This window comes from Vulpes lagopus, chromosome 2, assembly GCF_018345385.1.
Source record: "Vulpes lagopus strain Blue_001 chromosome 2, ASM1834538v1, whole genome shotgun sequence".
NCBI lineage: Eukaryota > Metazoa > Chordata > Mammalia > Carnivora > Canidae > Vulpes > Vulpes lagopus.
In genome coordinates this window covers 79,414,180-79,433,016 of record NC_054825.1, presented here as the reverse complement: position 1 = coordinate 79,433,016, position 18,837 = coordinate 79,414,180, and the positions used below count along the sequence as shown (strand labels likewise).

The 18,837-nt window shown below is 36.9% G+C and overlaps 1 protein-coding gene across 1 annotated transcript in view; it reads right to left on the bottom strand.

Moving 5' to 3' along the window:
• Positions 1–2,798: 2,798 nt before the first annotated feature.
• Positions 2,799–18,837, bottom strand: part of AQR (aquarius intron-binding spliceosomal factor) — a 98,354-nt gene continuing 82,315 nt past the window's right edge. Inside the window, exons 28-35 of the mRNA XM_041744461.1 lie at positions 18,399–18,470; positions 17,144–17,331; positions 16,298–16,469; positions 13,426–13,596; positions 9,370–9,455; positions 7,815–7,989; positions 4,933–5,046; positions 2,799–3,529 (exon numbers count right to left, since the gene is read on the bottom strand). Coding sequence (XP_041600395.1) covers positions 3,218–3,529; positions 4,933–5,046; positions 7,815–7,989; positions 9,370–9,455; positions 13,426–13,596; positions 16,298–16,469; positions 17,144–17,331; positions 18,399–18,470 — 1,290 coding nt within the window. The 3' untranslated portion in view covers positions 2,799–3,217. The remainder of the gene's footprint in view (positions 3,530–4,932; positions 5,047–7,814; positions 7,990–9,369; positions 9,456–13,425; positions 13,597–16,297; positions 16,470–17,143; positions 17,332–18,398; positions 18,471–18,837) is intronic.

Genomic DNA, 18,837 nt, shown 5'->3' with positions numbered 1-18,837 from the left:
AGAACATTAATGTGAAATGGTCACCTGTGTCTGTTGTAATCCCAATAGAAAACTCTTGAATTTATAAAGGAATCACGCGTGTGTGCTTGACTGAAATAAAAAAATATAAACAAAAACACTGCCCTAGGGTTGTAGACTTGGATTTGATCCCTTCCACTGTTGCCACCCTCGTTCATCCTCAGTTTCCTCCTTCCTTTAAAATAAGAATAGATCTCTTAAGTTCCTTTAAAAATTTCGTAATTTTATAGTCAACTATAACTCACTGATCATTCCTGTGAAAAGACAATTTAGGATAATTCAAATCCTACCACTATTGTCCCTTTTAAAATTTCTTTGACAAAGGTGAAGGACTCACCCATCTTTCAGTTAAATTTTCTTTGTAGCGTGACAGAAAATCAAACAGCAAAGAAAAATTAAGTCACTACCTTGACAGAGTGATATATAGTGTCTGGAAAGTAGTTTACTTAATGAAAAACCAGCATAACAGTTTGCTTATTTTGGTTGCAGGTATATACCCTCTAAAGGGTAGAGAGAAAAACCAATCTTTTCCAGGAAACAGTAATAGAGTAAAGCTTCTTTCTCTTTTGCTTAGCCTGATACTAAAATATTCACAAATGAAAATAATTCTGTGAGTGCTAGTTCTCATATGGATGCCCAAAACACCTGCTTCCAAATTCTTATAATCAGAGAAATTATGTAACAGACTATCTGGCTCAATCCTTACTCCAGTAACAAACAGACCAAGATTTTCCAAGTTTCCTTGGCATTCACTTTCCTTTTCCTGTGTTCCGATGCAGTAACACACCTTGTAACACGAGAACCTGACTCATCTCCACCACAGCCTGGTAGTCAGTCAGTCAGTCAAAAATATCATTGACTTCCAATCATGACATGGGCAAAAGACATGAACAGAAATCTCACAGAGGAAGACATAGACGTGGCCAACATGCACATGAGGAAATGCTCCATGTCACTTGCCGTCAGGGAAATACAAATCAAAACCACAATGAGATCCCACTTCACACCAGTGAGAATGGGGAAAATTAACAAGGCAGGAAACCACAAATGTTGGAGAGGATGTGGAGAAAGGGGAACCCTCCTGCACTGTTGGTGGGAATGTGAACTGGTGCAGCCACTCTGGAAAACTGTGTGGAGGTTCCTCAGAGTTAAAAATAGACCTGCCCTATGACCCAGCAATTATACTGCTGGGGATTTACCCCAAAGATACAGATGCAGTGAAACACCGGGACACCTGCACCCCGATGTTTCTAGCAGCAATGTCCACAATAGCCAAACTGTGGAAGGAGCCTCAGTGTCCATCGAAAGATGACGGATAAAGAAGATGTGGTCTATGTATACAATGGAATATTCCTCAGCCATTAGAAACGACAAATACCCACCATTTGCTTCAACGTGGATGGAACTGGAGGGTATTATGCTGAGTGAAGTAAGTCAATCAGAGAAGGAAAAACAGTGTATGTTCTCATTCATTTGGGGAATATAAATAATATTGAAAGGGACTATAAGGGAAGGGAGAAGAAATGTGTGGGAAATATCAGAAAGGGAGACAGAACATAAAGACTCCTAACTCGGGGAAACGAACTAGGGGTGGTGGAAGGGGAGGTGGGTGGGGGGTGGGGGTGACTGGGTGACGGGCACTGAGGGGGGCACTTGATGGGATGAGCACTAGGTGTTATTCTATATGTTGGCAAGTTGAACACCAATACAAAATAAATTTATAAAAAAAATTAAAAAGTCATCCAAAAAATAATATCATTGACTTAACTTTCTTGGCTTAATCTCTTTATGAATTCATTTCTCCAAAACGTCAAGGTCAGAAGCATTTCAGTGGCAGTGTGCAGTTTTTGCCTATTTCTTCAAAGGTTCTTTGAACGTGGTCAAGCCTTTAGGTAGAGGCACTAGAAAAGGTATTTTGGGGAAATGCTCCCCATTAGACATGCCAGATGATGTCGAAATGGGAAGAGAAGTAGTGGGCAGGCTTCCCCTACCTTATTCATCTCTTTTCTGGCCACCATGCCTAGGAAACCTTATAGGCAGAGGTCCCATGTCAGAAAACATTGGACATGCCCACTGTTAACTTTACCATCACAGAATCATCACTCCACCTCTCATTCATGTTGAGGACAGTACAATAATCTCAGAACAATGCTTCTCAAACTACAAAGTGTATATAAGTCACCTGGGCACTTTGCTGAAAAGGGGATTCAGATTTAAGAAGTCTGGGGTAGAGCCCAAAGTGCTACAGTTTTAATGAGCTTCAGTGGATGCTGATACTTCTGGTTTGCAAACCACACTTGAATAGCAAGGTCTCTCGAGCACATTCTACCTTAAGGTCTCCTTGTGGCTGGTTATCTATCAAGAGAACTAAACAGAGCAGAAAACTTACAACCTCTGCATTGTGAGAATTCTATCCTTTAAAGGGGAGTTAAGTTCAGTGACTTTCACTGCCCAGACTCTGGATCTTTCTTCTTGCCCAGATGGATTTGCCAGATTCTTCTTGGTTAGCTGAATGACTTATCCTGGCTCACCCTTACCAGCTTGATTTGATGCTATTTCGTTAACATCTCAAACATTAGGAGCACTTGCTAAAACACAGACACCTAGGTCCTAATCCTGACATCCTAATTAGGTCTAGAGTGGCCCTAAGAATAAATAGATATCCTAGGTGGTTCTAATACATTATAAGACTTTGGGGAAGGAAATACATGTAGTCTCTTCGACTAACTGGAGAGGTCTGTATCTATCTATGGCAGCCAAAGGAAAAAAGGAAACACAACTTGAATATCTGATACTGTAATAGAAGAAACCACTTCTTCCCAATTTGAACACTTACTTCAGGGCGTTTATGGTTAATTTTGTCCTTTTCCTCAGAAAGGTTCACTGAAAATGGCAAATATGTCTTGTGTCTTCTACAGGAAACTCTTGTAATGTAGGTATGATTACAGCATTTAATTATAAAAATATCAAAGGAATGGCTATTTGCCCTTCTGACTGAACAAATGAAACAAGTTGTTCACACACAATTTTCTTTTAAATATATCCAAGAAGACAAACACGAAGATCAGTTACCAAAAATAAGGAATGAACATTAACTAGTACCCTTAAAAGAGCAGAAGCAAAAATAAAATACAAAAAGTAGCTTTACTTATTAGACTTTACAAATGAAATGTCCTCCCTAAGAAAGGCCACAGTTTGGCTACTTGGTCTCCTCTGGGGCAGGTGTGACAGCCTGAGAGGCATTAGCCTCTGCTGGTACAGTTACAGGTCCTGCCACAGTAGCAGTGATATCAGATGTAGTAGGGATGGCTTCTGGACTGGAACTAGCTCCTGTCTGATTGGGGGTGCTTTCAGTCTGAGATGCTGAGGATTCTTGACTGGAGGTGGCATCTGTCAGACTGGATAGATCAGCTTGAACAGGATTGGCCTCCTCTTCTGTTTCCAACTCTGTTTCCTGACTTTGAACTTCCTCACCTTCTTCTACCATAGCAGGTGGCAGCTGTAATAAAGTCTAATAAAAATAAAGAAAAAAATCAGTGTGAACTCAAATGAAAAAAACACCGGCTTATAAAGCTAAGTTCATGAATATTATCTTCCTAATAGATACTGTTCGATCTAGAGTTCTCTAAAACACCACTTACCATTTTATATTACAAACATAACTTTGATGACAATGGCCTAGATCTTGCTGACTCCAAAGATCAAGTAACATATTAGATTTTCAGTGAAGAAAATAATATGAAAATCTATCAGTTTTTTTTAGCCAAGAAATTTGCTTTAACACTTCTGCAAAAACAGTGGCTGATTAGGACTGTTACAACTCAAGGGCCAACCTCAATCAAGAGCCCTCTGAGGGGTGGCGAGGAACCATGCCTTCAGACACAACCATGGCAGAGAGGAGCAGCAGGGCCTGAAGCTTCTGTCCCCACCCAATAGAACCCTGGAGCAGGGATGCTTTGGTGGCTCAGTGGTTGGGCGGCTACACTAGGCTCAGGTCGTGATCCTAGGATCCGGGATCAAGTTCTGCATTGGGCTCCTGAAGGAGCCTGCTTCTCCCTCTGCCTGTGTCTCTGCCTCTCTCTGTGTCTCTCATGAATAAATAAATTATATATCTTAAAAAAAAAAAAAAAAAAAAAGAAAGAACCCTGGAGCAGCCTTACATCACAAGTGTGGGTGAGGATGTATATCAACTACAGCTCTTGTATACTGCTGCTGGGAATATGGTGCCAACTAACTGGCAAAAGGGATGGGCAATTTCTTAAAAAGTTGAACACATATTACTCTATTATTCAGCCATTCTACACATAGGGATTTGCCCAAAAGAAAATACAAAGAGAGGTACAAGAACGTTCACAGCAACTTTACTTGTGATTGCCAAAGTTGGAAAGAACCCAAATGTCCATCGTGGTAGGTCCATATAATGGGATACTATTTGGCAATAAAAGGAAAGGATTACAGATCGATGGTAAGATCCTTGGTTGCCTGGAAAGGTGGGAACAGGATTGGTGAAGGATGAAAAGGGTTACCAAGGGGCATGAGGAAACTTTTGGGGATAATGAGATTGTTTATTATCTTGACTGTAGCGACAGTTTCGGTGAAATGACGGTTTCGGTGAAACCATCGCTACAGTATGTATCAGTGTGTATATATATATATATATACACACACAGATATATATGTGTACATATAGATATATATACATATATACATATATAGTATGCTACATATATGCTACATATATATACGTATATATATTTATATATACGTATATACATGTGTGTGTGTGTGTGTGTATATATATATATATATATATATATGTCAGAACATATTGAATTATATACTTTAAAGGTATAGTCTGCAAAGGAGATGATTCTTTCTACAACAAGAATAAGAGTGAATTTTGAGAAAACTCACCTGATGATAATGGTGTGTGGTCTGTATCAAATGCATGTACATGTTGTACACAAAGTTTGCCATCTGGGGCATGTTCTTTATTATCTGTACTTCATGAGATGGTCGTTCTCCATTCTAGAAGGCAAAAAGAAAGTTAAGTACAGTGAGAAGCTGATATGCTAAAAACAAACATTCCAGAAGCCCATGTCTCCATCTCATGTATAAGCAGTACTAGGGTTTGGAGGACATCTGAATAGTACCAGGATGTTAAGATATAAGTGTGAGAGCTAAATAACGACTTCATAAAGAGAGATTCAATTTAAATTTAGCAAAATGTAGAGACTAGAAGAGAACTAAGAGTTATTAACCTTTAATACAATTTCAGGCTGGCAAGTAAAATAGGAGTTTGGGTCTAGGAACTCACATAGAAGAATAAGAGATAAATGATCATTTGAATAGAGAGAAAAATCAACATGGCCTAAAGTATGGTCTCTAATACCTTGTATGCTCCAAAGGCAATTTTCAAGTTTATTCAGAAAGAAAATATTAAATTTTTTTCCTATTTATGGTTTTCTAAAAATAGGATAACATTACTATTACTTAATATACAGACTATTAGAAGGGTCAACATTCAAAAGATTTTTTTTTTTTAACTAGTAAAGTATATGGTCAAATATTAAAAGTCCAAACTTTGTGGTATGTATCAGAACTATCTGGGAAGACTTAAATTGTGGAGGTGTGTTGGCTCCAGCTCCCAGAGACTGAGATTCAGTAGGTCTGATACAAAATGAGATGCTGATGTAGTAGTTTCTGGCAACCATCTGAGAAACACTGCTCTACTAGTGTAGGTAAAGTGGTAAAGCAAATAGAGACAATAAAAATTTTGCACTTCTTCCTAAGCCATCCTAGAGTAAAGATGAACAACTTTCCTATTTACAGTCAATTATACAATATTTATAAAGCCTCTTACTGTAGAAGTAGTTCAGAAAACCATAAAGGTAAAAAATTTCTATCAAGAAAATGATTTTTACCATAAAGTAACAAATTAGCACACCTAATGTCAGAAATAAGTGTATTAAATAGTACTTCTAAGAATTAAGCAGGATGGCAGTATTACATGTAGGCAGGTGTTCTTTAGATAATGGTCACTTTCTGCAATGATCACACCTGTGTGCAAAGACCGTCATTCTGTTACAACTATGTAATAATATGGAGTTTACAACATGGAAGGTTTTGTTTTTGTTTTATGATTTTTATTTGTTTGCTTATTGTCTGGTGGTTCCATTGGGAGCTGCCTCTTCTGAGATGTAGTGCTAGCTGTGCAGTCCTCTCCACCTCCGGTACTGGTCTCTTGAGCAGAAGATGGGCAGGTGCTCTTAGCCCTCAGCACCCCCAGGGCCTGAATCCGTGGTGTTGGGTAAAGCACTGGTTTTCAAGCCTTCTCTTCATTGGCACTGACCAATCTCCTCTATGTGCCTCCAACTGTGTCCCTGCAGCCTTTGCATAAGACTGTGCCTCAGACCCTGTCCAGACTGCAGAGGCTGACACTAAAGGCTTCGTATGGCCCCATCCCATCAAATCATTCCACCCTTATCCTTCTATTCCTCCATAGCATCATTTCAAATGAATGAATGAATGAATGAATGAATGCAGTTTAAAAAAAATGTACTCAGCCTTACTATAAAACATAGAATTAAATTTTTTTTCGGGGGGGGGGGGGGGGAAGAAGTATACGGTGAACATTTATTTAAAATCCAAATGGATGGGATCCCTGGGTGGCGCAGCGGTTTGGCTCCTGCCTTTGGCCCAGGGCGCGATCCTGGAGACCCGGGATCGAATCCCACATCAGGCTCCCGGTGCATGGAGCCTGCTTCTCCCTCTGCCTGTGTCTCTGCCTCTCTCTCTTTCTCTCTGTATGACTATCATAAATAAATAAAATAAAATTAAAAAAAAAAAATTTAAAATCCAAATGGACCCCTCAGACATTGCAGTAAGTGAAAAATGCAAAGCCCAAAAGTCACAACCTCAAGATTAGTTAGTATGCTAATCTTTATGAAAGAAAGAAAATCTAAGAAAATAAACAGGTACTTGCTTCTTTATGCAAAAGGAAATGTGGGAAGAGTGAAGGAGAAACTAAAGGGACTGGTCACCTGTTGGGATGGGTGTGGGAAAGGTAGCAGGGATGAGGTGGAGGAACACTGACTATGTCCTTTGTTAAGTCTATGTGCTATCCCTTCCTACATTCTACAAAATGTAGCTTTCTTAAGAGTTCTCCAAGAGCTAAACCATTTATTACTCTGTTACCACGTAATGGGTTAAAATCTCCTTAAAAAGCTGAACAAAGGGGGATCCCTGGGTGGCTCAGTGGTTTGGCGCCTGCCTTCGGCTCAGGGCGTGATCCTGGAGTCCTGGGACTGAGCCCCTCATCGGGCTCCCGGCATGGAGCCTGCTACTCCCTCTGCCTGTGTCTCTCATGAATAAATAAATAAAATCTTAAGGAAAAAAAAATAAATGTAAAGGTAGTACAGTACAGTACAGTACAGTGCTTCATGTGGATTCTGGAGTCACATTGCCTGGGTTTTCAAATCTTGGATTCTTTACCTATGAGATACATGACCAAACTAATTGACTTTGCTCATCCTGTTTCCTCATACATAAAATGGGATTGATATGAAAACCTACTGAACAGGAAGATTAAGTGAGATGAAATGAGATAATGTATGGAAAGAGCTAACTGCTTAATACATAGTGAGTACTCAATAAATGTTAGCATGTAATTATTATTTTGCACAGAAAATCTAGTTCAGTTCTACAGTGTCAGGAACACTCTAAACCAGTGACGCTGTTCCTAGCTACTGGGTCATCTAAAGAACAGTGCTGCTCTACACAATGGAGAGTCTTACCTTTCTACTGGTTGGGAAAGGTTCTGTTGGAATTATATGCAAATGAAGTGGACGGGCAGTAAGCTGGCTGAAAGCTGGAGTTAGTTCAAAACAGTTTTGGAAGAGGGATACTCTTGCAAAGATATACAATCCAAGTCTGGCTCTAGACATGGCCACCACTAAGCGACGGACATCCCTTTTAGAAATAAACAAAATTAATTAGGATAGTTCAAGATTAATAACATATGTATGTAGCTTTTTTTCTTTTTTTTTACTTATTCTGCTAAATATTCCCGGTAAAGCTATAGTAATAAAAAGTTAAGCTTAATAAAAGTTAAGCTTTAAAAACAGAATAAACATTAGGTTAATCAAAATCAAGTGACTAGTTAAGCCAAGTAAAATTATTGCTTTATCACTAACCTTTATGTTGATGTTTTTGTTTCTCTGAGGGGGGATTATTATGACCAGTGCACTGACTACAAGGTCTAAGTAGCTACATGAGAATTATGGAACAAGAAGTCAAGTCATAAGAATGTGAAAAAGACAAAAGCATGTCACCGCAAGAAAAAAGATGGGGAGGGAATGATACAGTATTCACATATTTACTGTGAGTTTTGGAGAGATTTTAACTATGTAAATCATAATGATGCCCCATTCAGACAGCAGCTATAAATCTCGATGCAGAAAAGGAACTGTTTTTTTTTAGAAAACTGACTCGCCAAATACATGTTTGATAAATAAGCAAAAAAAAAAAAAAAAAAAAAAAAAGAAAAAGAAAAAAAAAAACTATTTTAGAATGCAATAGTTTTCAAACAATTTTTTGAAACTACATTTTTGTTTACTCTTACATAAAAGTTATCGGTCTAATGGAGCCTGATCACTGGGCTAAGCTCCAAATAGATTTTGACTTAATGACAACATTATGAGAGCTTGGAGACTTTTCTCTTTATATCCACCAAGTAAAATAATAAAATGAACTCTCATTATAGTTTTGTTAGTAAGTCATATGATAAAGATTTATATAAATCTAAATGGCTGCTTTGTAGTAAGAAGATATTTTTCTCATAAATCTCTGGTCCATAAATACATTACAATAAATGATAAAAATAGATTATTGTTGTTTTTGACAATTCTTAATCCTGGGAGAACAAATGGTTCCTTTATCCTCTAACAATGAAGCTGAAAGACTGAGAAAAAAGTGAGAAAAAGGTCAGAAATCCTGTGCAATGAAAAATGTATTCTGAAGACTCTTTACCACCTTATCTCTTTTAATTTCTGACATTTTATATATATATGTATATATATCTAACATATATATATATATATAAGATATATTAAGATTTTATAATAAAATGCTATCTCTGGGTGTTACTGAAGACTAGAAAGTAAATGTACTAAAATATTTAAGATTCAAAAAAATCAGAGGCAATGACAATAGTTAACTATACAAAGAATCTGATACTGTTACATTCCAACAAAAAGCCTGCCAAACCAAAAGCTGCCCAAACAATTAATTATGCTTTCAACTTAAAGCAGATAATAAAGTTCAATAACATAAAAGATCTCCCTTATGTACCTCAGATGGCCCACTGCCCTGGTTCGTACCAGAGAAAGAAGAATATAATCATTCTGTTGACCCTGAAATCTGTCAACAGTTGTCACCTAGGAAGAAAAAATGGGAAATATGGGTATATTTTCCAAAGCACAATAACAAGATTCTAGAGAGATCTTTTAAATAATATGCAAGAAATAAAAATCTTATTAAAATAATCAATCCCAAAAGAAACATGATCATATACTTGGGGAGTTGAGAAAACCAGTTATTAATGAATTCTATGAAATAAACTTTAGTAACCAGATTAGACTGTGTCCCTATGTTATTTACACTCATAGCACTGGTCTTAATCTCTGCTGACAACAAAATTACTATCTGTAGAATTAACAGTCTTCCCCTACTAGACTGCCCGACTCCATGGATGCAGGGACCTGTTAATCTTATTACCTGGTATCCCAGGTTTGATGTCCAGCAGCAAAACTTAGTATACTCACTTATTATCTAACATATTCTTAGTTCTCATGAACAACATCCTTCTGACAAAAACAAAAACAACCCAAGTAATCTTCATAGGACTTTTGCTCAGTTTGAAACTCTGTACAACTAGGAAAATTCACGCAGGTTTCAGTCTAATATGGGCACTCAGGCATTTATTTCCTTTTCACTAATTCAACAAAAAAAGTTTATGTTTACCTGTATAACCTATAATTCATGGTCCATAGTTTTAAGAATTTTACAAAACATTTCTTTTTAATCAACTTCTCAGAAGTGTAATTTACATATAATAAAATCCACTCACTTTAAGTGTCTACTTTGATCAATTTTGACAATATATGCTCCTAGATAAGTACCACAAGGAAGTTTTCCCCTTTGTAGTTAAAAGTACTCCTAAGCTCTGAGCAAACAATGATCTACTTTCTGTCACTATAGATTACTTTTTGCCTCTGTAAAATTCCATAAAAATGGAATCATATTCTTTTTTTGTTTAGCTTCTTTCACTTGGCATGTTTTTGAGATTCATTCATGTGCTGTGTCCATGAGAAGTTCATACCTTTTTATGAATAGATATACCACATTTGCTTACTCATTTACTTGTTCATGCCATTTGGGTTGTTTCTAGTTTGGGGTTTTTGTTTTGTTTTAAATTTTGATTCCAGTATAGTTAACATACAGTGTTATATTAGTTTCACAATATAGTGATTCAACAATTCTATATATCACCTGGTGCTCATCATGGCAAGTATATTCCTTAATCCCCATCACCTATTTTACCCAACCTGCCATTCTCCTCCCCATCAGTTTGTTCTCTACAATTGTTTCTTAATTTGTCTTCCCCCCCTTTGCTCATTTGTTTTTGTTTTTTAAATTTCACATCATTGAAATCATATAGTATTTCTCTCACTTATTTTGCTTAGCATTATACTTTCAAGCTCCATTCGTGTTGCAAATGGCAAGATTTCATTTTTTTAAATGATATTTAAAAATAATATTCTGTTGTGTGTGTGCACACACACATCATCTTTATCCATTAATCAGTTAATGGACATTTGGGCTGCTTCCCTATGTTGGCTATTGTAAATTATGCTGCTATAAACATAGGGGTGCATGTATCCCTTTGAATTAGTGTTTTTGTATTCTTTGGGTCAATACCCAGTAGTGCAATTGCTGGATCATAGGGTAGAGCTAATTTTTAACTTTCTGAGGAACCTCCATACTGTTTTCTACAGTGGCTGTAGCAGTTTGACTATCTTAAATAAAGCTACAATTCACGTGTTTTTGTGGACGTTTCAATGCTCTTGAATGAATATCCAGGAGTGAAACTGCTGAGCTATATGGTAAGTGTATATTTAACTTCATGAGAAACTGTCAAACTGTTTTCCAAAGATGCTGTACCACTCTACACATTCACCAGCATTGTTCCAGATTTAAAGTTTCAGTTGCGGGGATCCCTGGGTGGCGCAGCGGTTTGGCGCCTGCCTTTGGCCCAGGGCGCGATCCTGGAGACCTGGGATCGAATCCCACATCAGGCTCCCGGTGCATGGAGCCTGCTTCTCCCTCCGCCTGTGTCTCTGCCTCTCTCTCTCTCTCTGTGACTATCATAAATAAATAAAAAAAAATAAAAAAATAAAAATAAAAAAAATAAAGTTTCAGTTGCTCCACATTCTTGCCAACAACTGGTATACGGTCAATCTTGTCAATTTTAGCCAATCTATTTGGTGTGCAGTGTACCTCATTGTAGTTTTAATGTGTATTTCCCTGAAGAAAAACAATGGTAAGCACTTTGCATGTGCTTACTGGCCATTCCTATGTCTTCTTGTGTGGACTGTCTATTCATTTGCCGATTTTATTTTGGGCTATCCTTATTTAACAATGACTGTTGCAGGGGTTCTTATATTTTGGGTTTATGCGTGGATGTAATCCTGGGAAATTTCTGTTGCCAACCTGACCATGGGGAGAGTGTGTCTGAGAACTGGGCTCACACACTCAAAATGGCAGAACAGAAGGATGAAATGAACCTTGGTCTTTGTTGACATCATGGATAAAAAGGAACCTAGGTCTTTGTTGACATCATGGAGTCACTCTCTAACCCAGCCCTGGAGCCGTTTCACTCTTCTTATAATGAGAAAGAATAACTTTCCTTTAAGTTTTTCTGTTCTAAATAAGAGGATTCAGATACCGAGGCTCTTCTACTTCTAGGTTTTTATTTCAAAGTTACTAGTTTCTCGTTTTCACTTTCCACATGGAGTGTGTCCTTGTACTCCTTTCAACTTTGTCTCCATTTCTGTTTTTATTTTCTTCCAGCTCATATTTCATCTCTTCCTGAGTTATTAAATTTCTCTGCTTTGTAGCCTTACCCCCCACCCCCCCAGAAATGGTTACTTAAGCATTTTAAAATTCACAGCCAATGTGTATTCAAAGTTTTCATCTGTTCCAGACCAATGTTTTCTGAAGCAAATGTCTTGTCAGTATGTTTTGATGCCCTTCTTCTTCCCTATATAAATTGAGCTCATGCTAGGTTCCTTTTTCTATTTCATCACTGAATAAGTGGGTTTCTTTGATTAGCTATGAGCAAGAGGTTAAGTCAGGTTGGGCTGGACGGTTTCCTAAAGATTGGGTGGTTTTCACAACAGAAGGCTCTCTATTCTTCTGCTACTACAGAGACAAGTCTGTTTTTTGGCTTTCCTATAGGCTTTTTTGAACCAGTCTGCGCCTACAAAGGTTTCTGCTCACCCCAATTCCCATCCATATCCATTGTTCAGTAGCAGGAATGTGGCTCTTATGCTTCAGAGTGTGTCATTCACCTTCAGAAGTGTTTTGCTGGTCCTTTCAAGACTGGTCCCCCAAATTCTCTTCTTCCCATATTTTCTTCCTGATCTTAGTCACTTGATTTGTATCATCTCGCTAAAAATGTCATTTGTCTTCCCCTCCCATTTTCCTGTTACTCTTCAATGATTTCCAAGAAAAAGTGAAAGGGCTTTTATATAGCCATGTTTACAACCAAAGTCTTAATCTCATCATTAGTGATATATGTTATTCTAACCTTTCAACCTTTATTGATATAATCAAGCATCTTCATGTTTATTTGGTATTACTTCCTACTACACACACACACAAAAAGTATAAAACAATCTTTAGGTCTGAAGGTACTTTAAAATCTTCCCTTATTCTCAAGAAAAAAAACACTCTCTCACATACATACATACACATTGAAATGCAGTATTATACCTTTGCAAAACAACAAAATAAAACATGCTATAGTAGAAATTCCTATTTCTACTATAACGGTACACAAATAATGTAATTCCATTATCCTCCACTTTACTAACAAATATTTTAGGATCATTTATTTCTGATTACCTTCAATAAAAATCTTCAATATTGTAGTTGTGATAAAGTTCACAGCAAACCAATAACACTGTCAGAAGGGAATGCTAGAGAATTATTTATAGTTCCTATTATTTCATTTTCTCATGTATTAAAAGGAGACAGCAGAAAAATATAAATAACTGGTAGTAAATATAAATATTCCCATCTTGCCAACATGATAAATAAAAGAACATATATTCACAAAATTACCTTATTTGGTCTTCCAATCAACGGATTGCTTCCACATCGTCTATTGATGATGTCACGAATAAGATGCTTTTGCCCGTTATATGTTGTTAGAATACTGATCTTATCAGCAGGGTAACCAAGTAAACACATGTACATAAAAAGTGCCACTACATATTCTGCTTCTCCAAGATTCTGTAATGTAAATATCATCAGATTATGCAATTATTTCCTCTTGTTTCAATTTTGCAGGAAGAATGGTTAACTGGCACAATTCATTTATCACATCTCAAGAAATGAAGTCAACTTGGACAAGTGAACACTAAGGAAAAGGGATCCCTGGGTGGCTGTGGCTCAACAGTTTAGCGCCTGCCTTTGGCACGGGGCGTGATCCTGAAGTCCCAGGATCGAGTTCCATGTCAGGCTCCTTGCATGGAGCCTGCTTCTCCCTCTGCCTATGTCTCTGCCTCTCTTGCTCTCTCTCTCTCTGTGTCTCTCATGAATAAATAAATAAAATCTTAAAAAAAAAAAAAAAACAACTAAGGAATAATCCTATCCTAGGCTAACACTGATAAAAAGAGTATATGATAATTACTTCTCTTTGATATCTGTAATATATTAGCAATATATGGAATAATCATAAAATAAAAGTCACCAACTTAGGCTATTTCTGGGACTACAACAGTCATGATATAGATCAATAATATTCTGACATGGTGTACTGCAGCTGTAGGTATGAAAGGAATATGAATACAAAGCAGCGAGGTAACCATCTAAGAAGCCAGCAGAAAATCTAGTTTAATAGCATCTAGCAGTAGCCTAAGTGGACTCTCAATTTTGGGGCAGTGTTTTTTTTTTTTTTCCCTCACACTTAATAGTATTTTTCGTCTGTTTTGTGTTTGTTCTCTCCTTATGGTTCCCACTTCTACTAGACCACCTTAAGTGGGAAGAGGATGTGGCCTCAAATTGGTCAGTCTGGCTTACATTTAAGCTTGGCTGAATCTGCATGTGAGGAAGCGTACATAAGGCTGCTCTTCCAGTTCAGTAGAGACTAAATTAAAAGCATTAGATGAGAAAAGAAAGTAAAACAAGAACATAAAACATAACATGAAAATCAAAAAAGGACAAGAAACTGGATTTCATATAAAGGCAAAAGAAAAATCCTAGAAGACCTTCAGAAAAATCACTTATATTCTGGTTTTTGGTTATACTTTCACGGTGTAAGTTACCTCTTTCATTAAACTTTTCTAGTTCTTTGGAAGATAGGAGGGAAAAGCAGCTACATGTCTGGTAAATCTTCCCACTGTCTGTACTGATATAGCAAACTACCTTTATCTAAGCATCATCTCTGGTACAGATTTAAAAAAAAAACACCAAAAAACCTTTTGGTGTACATGTTGCTGGATCTTTTTGTATAGACTATCTGTATATACTTCTATGTTTTGCTGTTCCTCTTTAAAAATAAAGTCAGATGGGGCACCTGGGTGGCTCAGTTGGTTAAGCATCAGATTCTTGATTTTTTTTTTTAAGATTTTATTTATTTATTCATGAGACACACACACACACACACACACACACACACACACACACACACACAGAGGCACAGAGACACAGGCAGAGGGAGAAGCAGGCTCCACGCAGGGAGCCCGATGTGGGACTTGATCCCGGGGCTCCAGGATCACACGTGGGCCGAAGGCAGGCGCCAAACCGCTGAGCCACCCAGGGATCCGCCTAAATGAATACATTTTTAAAAAGGGTACTATACCATATATTTTCCAACCTAATTTTTTTCATTTAATATAGCATAAACATTTTTCTTGCCAGTAAACAAAGCTATAATGTTATCATATTTAATGCCTATTCATTATATGGAATAGGTAATGATGTAATTAATTCCTGATAGATATTTCAGTTGTTTTCATTTCTAAAATAATATGTAGTAAAAGAAAAAGATCTGATGGACATGTTAGCATTGCAACATGTCTTTGCAAATATGTCTGTATTTTTTAGGATAAATTCTTCAGAGTAAAAACACTGCTTTTTAATATATACTGACAAGTTTCTTAAAAGATTTATTTATTTATTTATGAGAGACACACAGGGAGAGAGGCAGAGAAATAGGCAGAAGCAGAAACAGGCCTGATGTCGAACTTGATCCCAGATCCTGGGATTATGCCCAGAGAAGGCAGATGCTCAACCACTGAGCCACCCAGGCGTCCCAATATATACTGACAATTTGTTCACCACATTGCTTTCTTCAAGCATTGCATGAATATAAAATGTCCCAAAACCTACTCCACACTATTATCAGAGGTGAAAATCCAGTCCAGTGACTTATACTTGCCATAAATCTCTTTTTTTGTGAACTGCATATTGTTATCCTTATTCAATTTTTTTGCTGGGGTGTTGATTATTTTAAAAAGTGATTTATAGGAGTTCTGTATATATATTTGGAATTCAACCCACTGTTAGTTAAATCTTGAAAATAAATTTTGATCTCCAATCAGTATTTTTCTTCATGATTCCTGCTTTTGGTAATGAGCTCAAGATCTTTATCATCTTAATATTATATAATACATATTTTATATATATGACAAACACGTGTTATATATTAAATCAATGTTTTCTTCTTTCTAGGGTGGTTAGTTTCTTTGGTGTACGTATCTTGAATCTATCTGAAACAGAAATTTTTGTGTTTTGTGTGTGTGTGTGTGTGAGAGAGAGAGAGAGAGAGAGAGAGTGTGTGTGTGTGTGTGTGTGTGTGTGAGAGAGAGAGAGATGGGAACCTAATTTTGCTTTTTTCAATGGCTAGCCAAATGGTTCAGTATCACTTACTTAAGTAGTAATTCTGCTAGGTAAATGCAAACGTACTTAAAAGTTTTACAGATTTTCTTACCTGATAAAAATAAGGATTAGGTTCAGACTCTCCCACTCCTTGAAAATCTTCAACATTGATGAGCTGGAAGTCATAAAGCAAGCCAGCATTTGCTGTACTAAACTCTGGCAAGAGCTGTACGTGTGGTAAGTTTCCCAGATTCTTGTATCGCCAGTTGTAGAGGTTACACAAGCTTTCCAAAGACAAATCCCCCCGCAACAGGAAATATTAGTGATGTAAAATCTCCTTTTAATATACATAAGGGGCCTCCTAAAGAACTGTGCTCTTTTAATTTTCATGTTAACCATTCTGCACTCATCTTTTTAGCAATAATGCTTTTTCAACTTAGCCTCCCTGCTTCAAGTAACCAAAGGTCAGAAGACTTAATGATACAGAAATAAAGCTCTACTGTATTCTCTGAGGTAAATGCTATCTTTACTCTTTAAATAAATAAAAAAAAAAATCAGGGAAGAATCTATAGATTGAGGAATACTTTGAGGTAATTATAGGATAGGGCCTATACTTAATATCAGTAAGAACTGGTGTGTTTTCCTTTTAACCACCTTTTGCTTTAGATTTCAAAATGGTATTAGCTGTGTATCTTCTGAGGGCATGAAAAAAGGGGAAGGGACAGTGAAAAGAAGCTTCAGTTTACAAGTCTCATGAATTAATCTCAGTGAAGGAAGTGCACAGGAAATAATTTGGTCAGTTCACACCCCATGCAGAAGGCAATAGAGGCATTTTCAGATTCATAGATGGCAAGGTCCTAGATAGCAGGGAATTCTAGAGTCTCTACTGAATATGCTATCAAATAATTGGATCACAGAACTGGGGTCCTTAAATAGGGTGTACGTATAGCTCCTTTACCTTGCTCTGGCTCTCCCTTGAGCATCGAGGTCCACAGTAGGGACTCCAACCCGGACAAAGCGAGTGAAGAGAGACTGCTCCATGTTTGAATACTTCTGAAAGGCCATATTCTTAATGACTGGAGGTAACTGGTGATGATCACCAATCATAATCCAGCGTTTCAGTCGGCTAAAACCATCTTGAGGATTCTAGAAATGAAAAGTAAGGAGATGTCAAATACTCTGTAATATATTGCCTTGTTAGTCTCCAATACATCGCTCAAGAGTCCTGCTATTTAAAAAAAGTGGCTTTATTAGCTTACTACTTCTTCTTCACTAGGTTCCACAGAGAGAAACCTGGAAATTTTATAGAATGACTTGTGAACCACAAACAGGTTGACTGATGGTGAGGGAGGGTGGAGGGAATGAGAAGGCAAGCATGCAATTACCCCGCTTTAACAGGCAGGGCAAGCCAAGGGGGTCTGGGAGACTCAGGTCAGAATTAGGTAAGGGGTGCATAGAAAGAAAAAGAGGCCCAAGCAAAGAAATGAACAGATGTCCAAGAATATACTTTGTATTACAATTATGCCAAGAGCCAGTATGAAAACCCCCCAAATAGTAAACATTATGTTTTTAATCTCCCACACTACTACTTTGATTTCCTACTTTACACAACTGCTGGTTCCTTTTAAACACACCGTGATAAAACATATTCTGAATCCCAAGCAACTTTGCTTATAAAACAACTGTTAGAATCCAATTTATCTAGAAGTTGAAGCAGTCTCTATTCTTAAATTGGGAATTCCACATTTTGTTTTTAATTCTTCCATAGTAAAGACTATAGTACAATAAGAAACATTCGTAAACATCGCCATTTAGCTCAGAAAAATTTAGGCATAAAATAAAACCAATGTACTCAGTGAACATCAAAAACAATTCTAGAAACAACTCTAACAAAAGAAATGAAAAAAAAAATTGCTCATCTATCCTCCAGACTGTATAACAATGTAATTTTCTTGATTAAAATTACTAAGTCTTTTTGAAACTTAAAGATAAACCATGAATTTTTAAATAGTACTCCCGGAAACAACAAACTACTAAATAACCAGTGAATAGATTAAAGGAAGTTTACAGGCTTAAAATAGAATAGCAAACATAATGAAGTTAAAGAGAATATGTAAGTATGGCAATTAGCCCCCCAAAACTGTGTAGCTCTTTGACACTGTCCCCCAGAATTCTTCAAACTCTACTTTCTTGGCCTCAGATCTGTTTCTTACCTGTAGAAGAAGAGGTATAAAAGTTTCTATCTCCAGAATCTGTGCAGCTTCTTCCATTAAAATGTTGTCATACTGAAAAACGGAGAAAAAGGGAAGCTTTTCAAAAAGACAGCTTGAAAGCCAAACAACTTTCACTATAACTATAACTGTCCAAAAAAACTCCAAATAATTTCAGATAAAAATAGTATCATACAAATTATTCAAACAGAAAGTTCATGAACTTATTTATCATAATGCCCTTTTTTCTAGTTCAAATATGTAACCTCAGGGAAGCACCCTAAATATACAATTCTACCTTGAGACATCCTGCATATCATTTCTTGCATTGCTTACCAAATTGTTTTTATCTCAGTTCATTCAGTTCTATGTAAACAAGAATCAATTTATGATTATATATGAGGTGATTTCCATTGGTACTCTTACCCTAGGTAGTATTTTG